The 16,495-nt window shown below is 39.9% G+C and overlaps 2 protein-coding genes across 2 annotated transcripts in view; one reads left to right on the plus strand and one right to left on the minus strand.

Annotated features, from left to right (window-relative positions):
- LOC110505847 (ensconsin) overlaps positions 1-16,495 on the plus strand; it is a 448,490-nt gene that overhangs the window by 281,389 nt on the left and 150,606 nt on the right. The gene's annotated exons all lie outside the window — the stretch shown is intronic.
- Positions 33-15,656, minus strand: LOC110505855 (A-kinase anchor protein 12). The gene is made up of 4 exons (XM_021585313.2): positions 15,281-15,656; positions 7,781-7,880; positions 1,539-7,522; positions 33-1,427 (listed from the first exon to the last, which is right to left on the minus strand). The coding sequence occupies exons 1-3, from the start codon at positions 15,395-15,397 to the stop codon at positions 1,578-1,580; spliced, it is 6,162 nt and encodes a 2,053-aa protein (XP_021440988.2). The 5' UTR covers positions 15,398-15,656; the 3' UTR covers positions 33-1,427; positions 1,539-1,577.

Raw genomic sequence — 16,495 nt, forward strand, 5'->3', positions numbered from 1 at the left:
TAACTGTATATGACAAAACAGTTGTGCAAATGTTTAACATTGTAATAAAAAGATTAGCATTTTATTTCATTAACAGCTTTGAAATATAAAAATGTTCATGCAACTCTTATGTTTTGCATTTAGATATTAGTTAATATTACATTAACTGGAATATATAATTTCTACAAATGTTATCAGGTTTACATCATTTGTTACAAGAAGTCAAAAGAAAAACAATACACATACACACACATTGAAACTATTGCAAGGGTAAAAACAAGCTGCCATCATGACATTGCATTAAGCATTCAATAAGGCTATGTTCTGCAATAGTTTTAAAATCTGAAATTAAACTTACCAAATATATTTGTAGTTATAGACAAACAAAGCCAGTATGTGTGACTTGTTAACAAAATAGCTTTATATATATGTTCACAGGCAAAAAAATGAATACACAAATATAGTTTTGTCTTTCAGATGCAACTAGTGATAAAATATGCATTTTGTATCAGTATTTTGGTCTGTGTCAACTAACCATTACAGTGCATAGTTTGCAAACTTTGCATATAGTAATTCAACTATATAATTCCATAAAATGTTGAAGATCAATGGCAATGTTTAGAGGAATGATCTCATTCATGCAAATGCAATGTGATAAAAATTCTAGTCACTACACATCTCTGAGCAAATGTTATATTACCGGCATGTGCTGATTTGAGCAAACATTTATTGTATGACAGAAGACTGATAAACACAGAAACACAGAAAGATCCCGAACAAATTCCGAACAAATCTATATACCTGTATATCTAATCACAGTTTGTCTTTGCATTCTTTTGGTGAGCAGTGGGTAAATATGTCCTGTGTTGAATGTAATGTGAGGGTATTATATGTTGATACAAATAAATGTCAGACTACTGTTCAATCCACAAATTACAATTTGAGTAAAGAAAATTAAACTCAGATACTCTGTGTAAAATAAACTTATCTGATGTAAAGGGAAGGACAAATTGTCTTAATTCAAACATAAATAATATATAGTATACATTATCGTACCTCCAACTTCCGATAATATGACATAAAAAGGAACAAGAATTGTATTCAAAGAGGTACAAGTACTTAACAGACATACTAATATAATAGCATTGCAACTAAAGTGAATGTATTCAAAGAGGTACAAGTACTTAACAGACATACTAATATAATAGCATTGCAACTAAAGTGATTGTATTCAAAGAGGTACAAGTACTTAACAGACATACTAATATAATAGCATTGCAACTAAAGTGAATGTATTCAAAGAGCTGAAGGTCTCTAGATGCAAAAGTGTGCTTGGTAATGGAAGTCAGGATGGATGCAGCTTTACCTCCGTTGTGGTGGGTCATCATTCGTGTATGGACTTCTACCTTCTCTTTTAGGGGTTCCTTGGTAGTCCAGCACTCTTTTAGCTTGTTGAATGAAAAAGGACAGAAAAAATTCAGGAGGACATTATTTCAGTATACTCCTTCAAGTACTTAAAACCAAAAGTAATATAACGAGAAATAAAAGGACTGACTTACCAGTTCATAATACATCCGTTTGTTGGAATGGCTGAAGTCTTATTTGTTTTCACTTATAGATTGAAAGCTTTGAGGCTCAAGTGCAATATCAAAGACCTCTTCACTGACCTGCAGCGTCTCCTCTACTCCTCCACCTATTGTGTTGCTCAGAACTTCTAAGACATGGGATTTTACTGTGCCAAAATCTTCCTCAGCATCCAGCCACACTTCTTGGTCATTCTCGTCCTCTGTGTGTAGGATAGACTCTTCTGCATTCATCATTACCTGTTCTGCTTCAGGGTTTGGGGTGCACACCACTAGTTCAGTTCGGGTATGCAGTGGCGCTGGAGTCGTATGCAGTGGTGCTGGAGTCGTATGCAGTGATGCTGGAGTCGTATGCAGTGGCACTGTAGGGGTATGCAGTGGCACAGGAGGTGCAGTGTCATCTGTTTGCTCATTTTGACTGACTTCACAAAGTTGAGTACTTTCCATTGATTCTGTTGGAACACAGTCAGTATTCACAGCACTTTTTTCAGTAGTACTTGCAATTTCTATTGATTCTTTCAGACAGCTATCCGTGTTCACTGCACTAGTACTTGGAGGTGGCCAAATAGCAAGTGGTGGTGAATCCAATCCCGCAGACACCACTCCAGCGTCTCTGGGTTCAATGTGAAGATGGATATGGACATGGGATTCAATAGATAGTCTCTTTTCAAATGATTCAACTGATTCCTTTGCTGATTGTACTACCATTCCAACCAGTTCTTTCTCATGCCCACTGGTAGAGTCTGAATCTATTTCGGACGCAATAATAAATTCAGCCTCCGTTGCATAAACTTCTTGCATATTTGACTGCAAACAGGACTCTACAAATGTATTGGGAACTATGTCATCTGGTACTTTGTCAACCTCGAAAGTAGACTCTGCAAATGTCTCGGGAGTTGTTCTATCCTCACATACTGTATCAACTTTGAGAGAAATTGAGGGCTCAGTTTCTTTGTCTGAAGGTTTGTGCGCATTTCCCTGAGTATTAAGTTCTACGTAGTTTTCAAATAAGTGAATTTTATTTTGCACCTGTGCAGCTACACCTGTACATCCTTGAGCATCTGTAACTGCCACCACTGGTATACCCTCTGGTGATTTAGAAACTTCGGCTTCACTCGTTAATTCAATTTCAGCCTTTTCACTTGATTGTGGTACAACATTGGAGTCAGCTTCTGAGAAGTTCTGCTGTACATGTTGGAGTATTTCTTGAGTTATAATACTGCTTTCCTCTTCAAACATGGCCTCTTTAATATTCTCAATGGCATTCTCACCCTCTCCTTTGTCCTCCATTTTGTCACAAATGTCTATGACTTCCATGACATCGTTTGAAGAAACCACCTCAAGTGCTGTCTCCAGAATCGCTTCAGCTGTCCCAATCTCAGCATTTGCATCCGTCACTTGCACTTGGATCTCATGACCCTTGACATCAGTTAAGACCACAAAAACTGCATCAACAATTGCTTCAGATGATTCAATCACTACATCCATCTCTTGTACTTTGATCTCATGATCAGTGACATCAGTTAAGCCAACTTCAAGCACATTCTCAATAATTACTTGAGCAGACTTTATCTCTGCATCCGCCACTTGTACTGTGATCTCGTGATCATCAGTAGAGCCCAACTCAAGGGTTGTCTCAACATGTGCTTCAGCTGATTCAATCTCAGTGTTCACCTGTTGTACTAGAGTCTCGTGATGATTGACATCAGTTGAGACTACCTCAAAAACTGCATCAACATTTGCTTCAGCTGATTCAATCTCAGCGTTCACCTGTTGTACTAGAGTCTCGTGATCGTTGACATCAGTTGAGCTAACTTCAAGCACTGTTTCAATAGTTTCTTCAGCTGACTTTATCTCTGCATCCGTCACTTGTACTCGGATCTCAAGACCATCAACAAACTGTGCTGATGGCACATTCTTCCTCACAACCATGTCCCCTTTCTTTAGTGTCTGAACCATAGAAGAGTCTACAAGTGGGCTTAGAGCACCTACACGATCCATTTTCTGTGTGGATTCTACTTCAGGTGCCACTATGCCAATCAAAGATTCCAAAACATTTGATGATTCTAACTTCAGAACGTCAGGCATTGCAGTAGCGACATCTTGAACATCACATGTGATTGTTTCTGCAACTGGTTCATTCTCCATGTCTGCAGAATCCTCCGAAACATCCATGAATTCCTCTTTTTCTTCTTTAAGAGTGACCTCCATGAAAGCCTGTGTGAAAACAAGTTTGTCTGTAACCGACACTTCCAGGCGCTCTGTATCAGGCTGTGGAGTGTCTTCTGCTATGGCCTTTCCTTCAACCTGAGCTACACCCTCTTCTGAATTAACAGTGGCTACAAGTACTGGTCTTACCTCTTCTAACTCGTTTACCAATTCTGTTTGTTGGTCCTTTTCAATTTCTATATGCATGATTGCAATTGATTCATCTCCAGCTTTGTGTACCTCATCTGTAGTGATTCTTGCAGCACCAGACTCTTCAGTTTCCTCAGGTGCCAACTCTGTGGGTACTACCTTTCTGACTTCTAATGGACACTCCACCACATGAGTCACTGGGCTTTCATCAACAGCATCTATTTGATGCGACTCTTCACCTGTGCAGATTGTAACTGCGTCTGATTTTTCATGAGCTGTCAAAACTGTTGCTTCCGTCTCTTTTGGTGTCTGTAATATTTGTGGATAAACTGAAATGGTAACTGCTTCCAAGTGCGGGTCTTTTGTAATTACCAATGAGAGAGTTGGGGTTCTGTTAATGGTTTCAACAGCCTCATGCAGAAGTACCTCTGTGTCTTTCAACTCGTATTCTGCAGGCACAGGCGTTGTGTTGCCTGATGTTTTGGGAGACTCCTCTGTCAGCTGTGACACTGCTGAAACCATTTCTGTTGATTCATCATCTAGAGGTTCTGGGGCAGTGACTGCTTCAGATGTCAACTCGATTAGGTCCTCGGCTATGGTATCGTCTCGAGTGGCTTCTTCAGCAGTGGACACTTGTGTGGCAATGGTCTCCTCTATTACGCCTTCCTCAGGTATATCACTGAGTTGCTGATGTTTACTTATGAATTCCGTAAGGTCCTCAAAGTCTTTTGTAGCAGTGGGGGATGTTGATGGGGCCAACTGCTCCACAGTATCTTTGGCTTGAGCCTTCTCTGCTTCAGTGGGCAGGGTGTCTTTGGGTATGGCCGATTCGGTGACCAGCCTAGAGACATCTGGCTGGGTTATTTCTTCTGTAATGTGTAATGGAGTTTCTATAACAGCCTCAGTTAATATGATGTGTTTCTCTCCTAGGTCTTCTGCATCAAACTCGGACATGGGGACTACTGCTGGTGTTTCAGAGTCCTCCTCATCATCCGATCCAACACCTTTATCTGCCTCGTCAGAAGATATTGGTTCCTGCTTTCCTCCATGCTTTTGCTTTTTGCGTCCAGGGATGAGTTTCTTTAGAGAAAATGAAGACTCCTCTTTGGTGATTTCGCTGTCAGATGCCACCTGCTCTGGTGAGCTAACTTTGCTGGCCTCCTCGGTTTTTGCCTTCCTATTTGAGGTGACCAGCTTTTTAAGGGATTTCCATGTTGACCCCCCTTCACTCCCTAAGGGACTTACAGCCTCTTCAGGGGAAGAGGTCAAATGTTCATAACCTCCCTCCTGAGAACTGTCCAGTGGAGACTCTGCAGTGTTTCCAGGTTCACTTAGTGTTTCACCTTCATTCATGGGTGCTTCCTCCTCTGAGTCAGATGTTTTTCTTCCCCTCCTCTTTGCAGATCCACATAGGAGGGCCTCCCAAGAAACAGATATTTCTACTTTCTTTTTGGTCTCTTCTGTGAAACGTTCTAGTACCTGCTCTCCTTCACTTTGTTTTGGCCCCTCATGTGCTAACTCATCCTCACTCTCAGAAGATCTTTTGGGACATCTTGTGGGCGTCATTAGCTTTTTGAAAGAAGTCCAGGTGCCATCCTTTTTCCTTTCACCGTCAGAGGTTACATCACTATCTGATTCGTGGCTTGACCCCAACAGAGCAGACATTTTGACCTGCTCTGCTGCTAATTCTTCTGTTGAAGAGGCAGGATGTTCTCCTCTCTGATACTCCTCTGACTCTGTGGATGACAGTAAATCCTCAGTAACATGCTCACCAGACCTGGTCAACTCATCTGATTTCTTGCCTCTCCGCTTCCTAGAAAGCTTCTTCAAACCAGCCCCATATAAGAGCTTCCTGAGTGGACTTCCTTGGTTTTTAGCTTTCTCTTGTGAGCTAAGAAGTTCAGCTTCATTTGAGATAACTGTGTGGAATCCCAAAGAAGGAGACTGCTCTTCTTGGACTGGACTTCCTTGGCTTTTAGCTTTCTCTTGCGAGTCAAGATGTTTGGCTTCATTTGTTTCAGCTTCATTTGAGGTAACTGTCAGTAATACCTCAGGAGCTGGCTCCTCTTCAGGAACATGTTCTGTGACTGTGACGAATCCCCATGAATGAAACTGTCCTTCAAGACTTTCCTGGCTTTTAGCTTTCTCTTGAGAGCTAAGTTTGTCTTCATTTGTTTCAGCTTCATTTGTTAAAATTGTTACAAATCCCAAAGAAGGAGATTGCTCTTCAAGAATATCCTGGACTGAACTTCCTTGACTTTTAGCTTCCTCTTGAAAGCTAAGAAGTTCAGCTCTATTTGAGATAATTGTCTGTAATTCCTCAGTAGCTAGCTGCTCTTCAAGGACATCCTCTCTGTTGTCACTAGTTTTAGGGACATTACTCATCATCAGTTCAGGGACATTGGATGTCTCAGCCATCAGGGAATCTGTTCCTGTCTCTTGAACTTCATTCTCATTTTGTTTCCCCTCAATGACCGGTATTGTCTCAACATCTGGACTGATCTCGTCTTTTGTTTGTTCTTGCTCAAGACCAGCTTCCTCTGGAGTGTTTACATACTCCTGTTTGTCAATGCTTTGCAGTTCGTGTTCTTTCTCAACAGTTTCATCTTTGGGCGTTTCCTCTCCTAAATGTGTTTTCTTTTTCTTTAAACCAGCGAAGATTCCCGTGGTGAAAAACTTCTTAATCGGGGATATAATTTCTTCTTCAACATCCGGAATGGTTGGTGCTGGTGTGTCTGTCTCTTCAGTAGGGATGACTTCCTCCTTGACTTCGTCCTTGGGTTCCTCATTGACTTCTTCCTTGGGTTCTGTCTTGGGTTCTTCCTTGACTTCTTCCATGACTTCCTCCTTAGGTTCCTCCTTGGGTTGTTTCATGGCTTGCTTGACCTGCTTGTGTATTTTTCCTGTCAGGAAAAAACGTTTAAATGGAGACATTTCCTCAACTATAGGAATGGGTGTGGGTGGGGCCTCTCCCTCTGCCTGTGCCACTTCTTCAGGTGTGATTTCCTCCTTTGATTCTATCATTTCAGTGGTCTGTTCCTTGGTGGTTTCATTATGGAACTCTTCAAATGTGAGGTCCGTCATCGTAGGGTGAGAGGTAGAATCATCAGCCGGTTCCACTGGTGAATCAGCAACAACGTTGTTCGGTGCTTCGTCAATATTTGCTTCTAGTGTATCATCTACAAGCTCTGGTGTATGGCCAACACATTCTTTTATCGTATCATCAGTCAGATCCTCAGGTGTGCTCTGACCAGTATTCTCCTCAGCATTATCTATAGTGGCCTCCTCTGTATCCTTGCTGTCTTCGGGAGTACGGGCTTCGCCCTCTTCTTTCTTGGGGCTCACTTCTGGTATTGTGTCAGAGTCTTTTTTCAATGTGAATTTTAAACCAATTGAACTGAAGAACTTTTTAAAACTATCATTGACTTCATTCAATTTAACTTCTGTTTCAGTCTCATTTGTTGATGCTTCGTCGTCTACATGCGGTGATTCCTTGCCATCACTGTCTGTGTTTTCCAGAGGAGGTACCTCCTCTGTGAGAGTCTCTATCATCTCCGGAATGTCCTCTTTCTGAGAAACGATAGATGAATTTGTCTCACCAACTGTAATGAGAAACAAATATGCATTACTCAAAACTGTTCAATTGCGGGCTAATTGCCTGATTCATATGAATAGCTAATAATGATAAACTACTTAACTCTTTACATCCCCCTATAAAGCTTAATGTGAAGTGTTAACCAATGTCATAACATTGTAAAAACTTGAGGAAACAATTGAACTCTTTATCAAGAAACCAAAAGCAAATCCTTTCTCATATAGACACACACAAACTAACGCTCTTCCAAACTGTGATGACTCACCCTCTGCAACGACTCCGTCGTCACACAGGACATTGACCTCCTCAGTCTTGTCCTCTGCTTTTTCACTCAGTCCAGAGATCTGTCCATTCTTTTGGAGTAACTAAAATGGAGAAGGGAACATTTTAGATATACCAGTGCATTTGGAAAGTATTCAGACTAGAGGTCGACCGATGATAATTTTTCAACAACGATACCGATTATTGGAGGACCAAAAAAAAGCCGATACCGATTAATCGGACGATTTTTATATATATATATTTGTAATAATGACAATTACAACAATACTGAATGAACACTTATTTTAACTTAATGTAAATAAAAATCAATTTTGTCTCAAATAAATAATGAAACATGTTCAATTTGGTTTAAATCATGCAAAAACAAAGTGTTGGAGAAGAAAGTAAAAGTGCAATATGTGCCATGTAAGAAAGCTAACGTTTAAGTTCCTTGATCAGAACATGAGAACATATGAAAGTTGGTGGTTCCTTTTAACATGAGTCTTCAATATTCCCAGGTAAGAAGTTTTAGGTTGTAGTTATTATAGGGCTATTTCTCTCTATACCATTTGTATTTCATATACCATTGACTATTGGATGTTCTAATAGGTACTTTAGTATTGTCAGCCTAATCTCGAGGGTGATAGGCTTGAAGTCATAAACAGTGCAATGCTTGAAGCACAGCGAAGAGCTGCTGGCAAATGCACGAAAGTGCAGTTTGAATGAATGCTTACTAGCCTGCTGCTGCCTACCACTGCTCAGTCAGACTGCTCTATCAAATCATAGACTTAATTATAATAACACACAAAAATACGAGCCTTAGTTCATTAATATGGTCATATCCGGAAACTATCATTTCGAAAACAAAACGTTTATTCTTTCAGTGAAATACGGAACCGTTACGTATTTTATCTAACGGGTGGCATCCCTAAGTCTAAATATTCCTGTTACATTGCACAACCTTCAATATTATGTCATAATTATGTAAAATTCTGGCAAATTAATTACGGTCTTTGTTAGGAAGAAATGGTCTTCACACAGTTCGCAACGAGCCAGGCGGCCCAAACTGCTGCATATACCCTGACTTGCACAGAACACAAGAAAAGTGACACAATTTCCATAGTTAATTAAAATAAATTAATGTTAACAGGCAATATTAACTAAATATGCAGGTTTAAAAATATATACTTGTGTATTGATTTTTAAAAAGGCATTGATGTTTATGGTTGGGTACACATTGGTGCAACGACAGTGCTTTTTCCGCGAATGCGCTTGTTAAATCACCCGTTTGGCGAAGTAGGCTGTGATTCAATGACAAAATAACAGGCACCGCATCGATTATATGCAACGCAGGACAAGCTAGATAAACTAGTAGTATCATCAACCATGTGTAGTTAACTAGTGATTATGTTAAGATTGATTGTTTTATATAAGATACGTTTAATGCTAGCCAGCACCTTACCTTGGATCCTTGCTGCACAGGTAGTCAGCCTGTCACGCAGTCTCCTTGTGGAGTGCAATGCAATCAGCCATAATCGGTGTCCAAAAATGCAGATTACCGATTGTTATGAAAACTTGAAATCGGCCCTAATTAATCGGCCATTCCGATTAGTCAGTCGCCCTCTAATTCATACCCATTCCCCTTTTCCACATTTTGTTACGTTACAGCCTTATTCTGAGAAAAAATAAGAATCCCACACACTGCTCTTGATAGTATCACTGCTCTTTAATGAGCTTACGTATCGGTCTCACAACCTTTGTCAGAGCTTTACATTACAGCCTTATTCTAAAATGTATTAAAAAAAACATTTCATCAATCTACACACAATACCCCATTATTGTCAGAGGTGAAAACAGGATTTTAGAATTCTTGTAAAATAAAAACAGATGCAGTCCACCTGTGGTAAATTCAATTGATTGGACATGATTTGGAAAGGCACACCTGTCTGTATAAGGTCCCACAGTTGACAACGCATGTCAGAGCAAAAACCAAGCCATGAGGCCAAAGGAATTGTCCGTAGAGCTCCGAGACAGGATTGTGTCGAGGCACAGATCTGGGGAGGGGTACAAAAAAATGTCTGTACCAAAACATGTCTGCAGCATTGAAGGTCCCCAAGAACACAGTGGCCTCCATCATTCTAAATGGAAGAAGTTTGGAACCACCAAGACTCTTCCTAAACTGAGCAATCGGGGGAGACGGGCCTTGGTCAAGAACCCGGTGGTCACTCTGACAGAGCTGCAGAGTTCCTCTGTGGAGATGAGAAAACCTTCCAGAAGAACAACCATCTCTGCAGCACTCCACCAATCATGTCTTTATGGTAGAGGGGCCAGATGAAAGATTAACGGAGCAAAGTACAGAGAGATCCTTGATGAAAACTTGCTTCAGCGCGCTCAGGACCTCAGACTGGGGTGAAGGTTCACCTTCCAACAGGACAATGACCCTAAGCACACAGCCAAGACAACGCAGGAGTGGCTTCGGGATCTGAATGTCCTTGAGTTGCCCAGCCAGAATCTGGACTTGAACCGGATCGTACATCTCTGGTGAGGCCTGAAAATAGCTGTGCAGCGACATTCGATATTAATTACTAGTCTGCAGCTAGGAATTCGGTATCATTGAACGCGAAGACCAACAACCTTCGAAACATCTATCCATAACGACATGAATGAATGTCACTCTGAACTATCCATTCTAACCACGACAGAGAGGGAGGACAAACTCTCCAACAGAAACAAACGTTTCAACAGAGACCCCGACCACACTGAGCGTAAATATATATATTGATTGCAATTGTTCCCGAATGAGTGAACGTTCATGTGCAAAGGATTAGTATTTCAATTGTTAGAATTATCAACTGTGTGTTGTCTTATCTCAGTCGACCCCCACTTCCCTTTTGTACACCAAGCCACCATGCCGGTTTAGCCCACTAGGGCACATTCCCCTATCATTTATTGTAACCATATTTACTTTGTTTGTTTGTGTGTGCACTTCTGTGTTTGTGTAGTTAGTTAATAAATAAATGATTTAAGACAATTGATGTATGGATGACTCATAGTGAAGACTGGGTTCGTGCAGATAACCAACAATTTACGACGTTTGGAATGAGACTAACGTGAGGTAAAATAAATAAATCATTAACTCAGAAGACTATTGATCAGATATGAAAATATCTGGAAAGTTATATTAGGAAAATTATAACTTTGTAATCTGAATATTTTCCTTGGTCCCCCGACTTCCTAGTTAATTACAGTTACATGATTAATCAGTTTAATTGCGTAATACTAATTACAGAGAATCTTTGATAAAAACTAAAAGTCTTCATTTAATGATAGTAAAGACACGACAACCTTATACACAACATAGCTTAAATGTATGAGAAGTCACTTTCCTCAGTCATATTTCCCTTGGGAGAAAGGGGTGACAGCATGGTATCTTGTAAAATGATGTATTGCTTTTAACTCAGGAACCAGGATGTCCTCCATGAAGTTAGGATAACTTTGCATTCTAGAAATCTGATAATTTACCTCCTCAGACAAGTGATATTGGAAAATGTGGGTTACTAACGGGAACCACGGGCACAGGTAATTAACAGTAACTTTTGTGCTGTGTTGAAATTAATTTTGAGGAGACACCTACAGTGTGATGCTCGCCATTCTATGGCAGCTAGACAACAATGAACTAAGCAAATGTGCATGGGGGTGTCAAATTAAATTAAACAATGAAATGTATCAGTCGCCATGTTGCATCACTGTTTGGGGATCCAGTCACTCAATTCATGCATTGTTTTGACCTTGTTGTTCTGCTGACCTATAACATTATAATAACATTGTAATTAGAAAATATAACATTCCAGGACAAAAAATTATGCTGCCAAACACACAGTAAAGTACACGTCTTCCTTCATTTATTTCTATAATATGGTAATGTGTGATGCTTGCTACACTGTTTTTGGACTAATATGCATGAGACAAGGTGCAAAATAAACGTTGCACATTGGTTCTTCATTTCATGACATTGCTTTTACATTGTGACATAATCGCGTGACTTTTACTGACAGACTGAACAACCCACAGCTACTTTCCCTGTTTTGCCGTCAGTCTTCACTGAGTAAAGCAAAGTGAAGCCTTCTACAGACTAAGTACCTCTTCAGGTTCTGTCCCAAATGGCACCCTCCTATTCCTTATTTAGTGCATTACTTTTGACCAGAGCCCTATGGGCCTTGGTCAAAATTAGTGCACTAAATAGGGAATAGGGTGCTATTTGGGATGCATATATTGTCTATTTATAGAGAAATTTGGCTCAGTTGGCTGAATCATAGCTGCTGCTGACTCATGATTTTATCCATCCCTGCTGTGGAGTGATCCTCTAAAACAGCACATACTCACTCACACACAGAGAGAAAGAGAGGAGAAACCCACTAAAATGCTCTTAGGACAAAACCTGCTGTCAGCAACAAAGCCGTTGCTGTTGTTTACGTTTAATTCCTTAAAGAATATTGAAATTGGTCATCAAATCAAAACAAAAGAGAGTAGAGGTGATCATGTTCGGTAATAACTTATCGTGAATATGCATTGATTAACTATTTATCAGTGTTCACATACCAACAAAAAAAAACAAGTATTGAATTATTTTATTTTGTCAACGTTTGTTAAGCATTTATAAGCATGCTCATTTACACATGCACATTTAGAGGAATTTATAACAGCTTAGTCACGAAAGTTACAAGGTGTAACAAAAGTATTTATTTATGAATTTGAGTCCCCAAAGGCACAGCTAACAGACTTCCTGCACATCCACAGCAGAGTTCATCATGTCTTGTTACAGTACGTAGATAATCAATGTAGCTCTACACAGAGTGCAGATAAGGTCAAATTCTATGTCTCTCCCTTCAGGGACCCAAGCTTAACTTAGATACATCTCAGAATGAAAGGTTATCGTTCCACTAGTAGCGTTTTCCACTGGAATTCTATTATATGGTCTCCAACAACTGAAACAATATGGTAGAAAGTTTTTTTTAAAACTGGCCCATGATAATGCAAATAATACATTTACTTTCCAATGACACAGAAGATGGTCTATCTCTTTACCAGGTTAGTCCCACTGAGGATGACATATTTATCCCAGGGAAGACCTGGCTAAGAGGCAACGTAACAATATCAACACACAATCAAAAGCCAAACATTAACTTGCAGAGAAGTGGCAAAAAGGGCAGTGACACAATGTGTGATTGAATTACTTGTTCCTTTTATTTCTTATTCATATTTGTAATTTTTTTTAATGCATTGTTGGTTATGGGCTTGTAAGTAAGCATTTCACAGTAAGGTTGTTGTATTCGGCGCACGTGACTAATACAATTTGATTTGATTTGAATGTGAACAGTCAGGTCCCTTACAGAGCTGTAATGTATTTCCCTGTCTTTGACCATGCCTATTGACTTGAAGTCATATGTCGCCTAATAAGATCAATAAAAATAAGCCATGGTCATAGAATTAGGAATTAGACTATTAGAATGGACATGAACCTTCTTATGAGGGTATAAAGATCAGCCATTGTGGTCAGGGAATTGGTCAACCATGGTTTGCCAGTGCTGTGATAAGATATTGTGTAAAATAACATAATAGCCCTACAGCTTTAGAGGAATGATTCCATGAATGTTTCAAATTAACTGCCAATATGCCAACATTCCATTCAAACAGTGCAGTCAATCCACAGCCACACACTGGGTCAACTATTATTTAATAGGATCTCTATGGTTATGATAGCCTATGTATTGTGAGCATTATATTGACTCCATGTTATTGGAGGTAGCCTAGGAATTAAGAAAGTCTATAGAAATAAACAAAAGAATAGCCTATGTGTACTGTATCTAGTCATATCTAGAACCAAAAATAGAACACATTTTACAATGGAGATACACTACATTAATAAAAGTTTGTGGACACCTGATCGTCGAACATCTCATTCCAAAATCATGGGCATTAATATGGAGTTGGTCCACCCTTTGCTGCTACAACAGCCTCCACTCTTCTGGGAAGGCTTTGCACTAGATGTTGGAAAATTGCTGCGGGGGACTTGCTTCCAATCAGCCACAAGAGCATTAGTGAGGTTGGGCGATTAGGCCAGGCTCGCAGTCTGCGCTCCAATTCATGCCAAAGGTGTTCGATGAGGTTGAGGTCAGGGCTCTGTGCAAGCCAGTACAGTTCTTCCCCACCGATCTCGACAAACCATTTCTGTATGGACCTCGCTTTTTTGCATGGGAGCATTGTAATTCTGAAAGAGAAAAGGGCCTTCCCCAAACTGTTGCCACAACGTTGGAAGCGCAGAATCGTCTAGAATTTAATTGTATGCTGTAGCATAAAGATTTCCCTTCACTGGAACTAAGGGGCCTGAACCATGAAAAACAGCCCCAGACCATTATTCCTCCTCCATCAAACGTTACTGGTTGCACTATGCAGTGAGGCAGGTAGTGTTCTCCTGGCATCTGCCAAACCCAGATTCGTCCGTCGGATAGCCAGATGGTGAAGCGTGATTCATCACTCCAGTGTGCTTGTGTGGCCTACCACTTCGCGGCAGAGCCGTTGTTGCTCCTAGATGTTTCCACTTCACAATAACAACACTTACAGTTGACCGGGGCAGCTCTAGCATGACGGTGCCACGTTGAAAGTCACTGAGCTCTTCAGTATGGCCATTCTACTGCCAATGTTTGTCTATGGAGATTACATGGCTGTGCACTTCGATTTTATACACCTGTTAGCAACGGGTGTGGCTGAAATAGCCGAATCCACTAATTTGAAGGGGAGTCCACATACTTTTGTCTATATAGTGTATATTGTATAATCTCAGATTGTAAAACGTCTTCTCTTTTTAGTCATGGATATGGCCAATATGTATCCTGGAAACATAATAGTTGGATAGTTTCCAATCGTGAACCATTTAAACCTTTGCATTTTAATAGGCCTATTTCCTGTGTCCAAAATACAGTACTTTAATTCATTCAAATAATTTGGAATGCAGTGGAATACTTAGCAGATAAAACCAATACTGTATCAACTGCAACTCATTGTGTTTTTGTTAAACTAAGTATTTGGCACTGGGGCTCACTCACTTCAATCAACTGAATGACAAGCCTTATCACTGCAGCCCGACAAGAATAACCCTTCACAGACAGTTGAGAAGCATCGCCTCATTATTGTTGTGGGTTTAATTATCGATAGAAGCCTTTCACTAAATACCAGGAGACATGAATACATTATCTGATTAAAATAGGCTAATAATGACCGAACATTTGATAAGAATAAATAATAAGATACATTTATCATTAAATGAATGTAACAGTGTGTTGATTATTTATGCAATCCTCTGTACATTCCTTTAAAACACTCCAAAAATTCCACTGTTGCTATTTAGGGATATAAAGGCTACAAATTGATGATGCTGTAGATAAATAAATATGTTTCCCGTTGGTTAGTTATTAATACATCAGTCTGCTATAATTAATTTTTTTACCTTCGCATCAATACTCTCGCCATCCTGGACATTGTTCGCACTTTCCTCATTCGCCACAGTGTCCCCGTCCTCGCTCTTGCTGCTACCCTCCGGCCGCGTAGATTCAGTCGCACCCATGATCAAAACTATAGCGGATCTCGCTCCTGTCCTGTGTGAGTTGATACCGACGTCAATGACACAGAATATAGCCAAAAATGAAAACAGCAGCAAAAGCTGTTGGGTATGATAGCTCTGACGCTGTGGCTTTCAAATGGTGCAGTCCGGCCCTCTTGTAAACTATTTTAGAAAAACACCCTCCCCGTTAACACATGTAGCCTACGACTCAGTACGGCACGCCTTGCCATGCTGCATCAAGTCTTTTGAGTGCAGACAGACTGAGAATCTGTCCTGGGATGACTATTGCAACAAGCATATCGGGCACTGGCAGAGAGGGCCAGTCGCACGCTGCGTTAAGATGGGCTCTAATACTAAAATACATTCAATCAAGAGCTCCGTTTAAAGGTGAATATCTGAATCTGATTCATACACGTACCTCATCATTATAAACTAGGCCTATATACACTCCCCATTTAAAGGTGTCATTTGTATTTTCGACACCTGTATATTTATTAAAGTAGTCAAACGTTTCGTATTTGGTCCTATACTTGCACGCAATGGCTACATGAAGCTTTTGACTCTACAAACTTGTTGGATGGATTGCAGTTTGTTTTGGTTGTGTTTCAGACGACGTTGTGCCCAATGGAAATGAATGGGCAATAATGTTTTGTGTCACTTTGGAGTTACTTTTATTGTAAATAAGAATATAATATGTTTCTGAACACTTCTACATTAATGGCGATGCTACCAAGATTGCAGACAATCATGAATGAATCGTGAATAAGGAGTGAGAAAGTTACGGAGGCACAATGATCATACCCCACCCAACATTTAACACAACATGAACATGGACTGTCTGTTTTGGTAACATTTTTTCCAAATTCTGGTTTTGGCAGAATTTGGAAACTGCAGTCACCATTGAGTATTTACGTTTTGAAGAAAATAACCTGTGTGTGTTGTTTTATTTCTTGAACATAAACTAGAAAAACTAGCTTGTCCTTAGAAATGGAAAGTGTGATATTTATATGGTACTGTTATTGACAACAAACCATTACATTTTCATGTGAAATGATTGTAATTTTGTAACAAAATTGTAGGATGGCATTGTGAATATTAATG

The sequence above is a fragment of the Oncorhynchus mykiss genome, chromosome 25 (assembly GCF_013265735.2).
Source record: "Oncorhynchus mykiss isolate Arlee chromosome 25, USDA_OmykA_1.1, whole genome shotgun sequence".
NCBI lineage: Eukaryota > Metazoa > Chordata > Actinopteri > Salmoniformes > Salmonidae > Oncorhynchus > Oncorhynchus mykiss.

What these genes read in the sequence shown, in the direction of transcription:
- LOC110505855 (XM_021585313.2), bottom strand. Translation starts at nt 15,397, where the DNA reads ATGGGTGCGACTGAATCTACGCGGCCGGAGGGTAGCAGCAAGAGCGAG. An exon ending in GCGAGAGTATTGATGCGAAG is followed by an intron (nt 7,881 to 15,280) that starts GTAAAAAAATTA and finishes TCTCCATTTTAG; the next exon opens with TTACTCCAAAAGAATGGACA. An exon ending in CGACGGAGTCGTTGCAGAGG is followed by an intron (nt 7,523 to 7,780) that starts GTGAGTCATCAC and finishes TTCTCATTACAG; the next exon opens with TTGGTGAGACAAATTCATCT.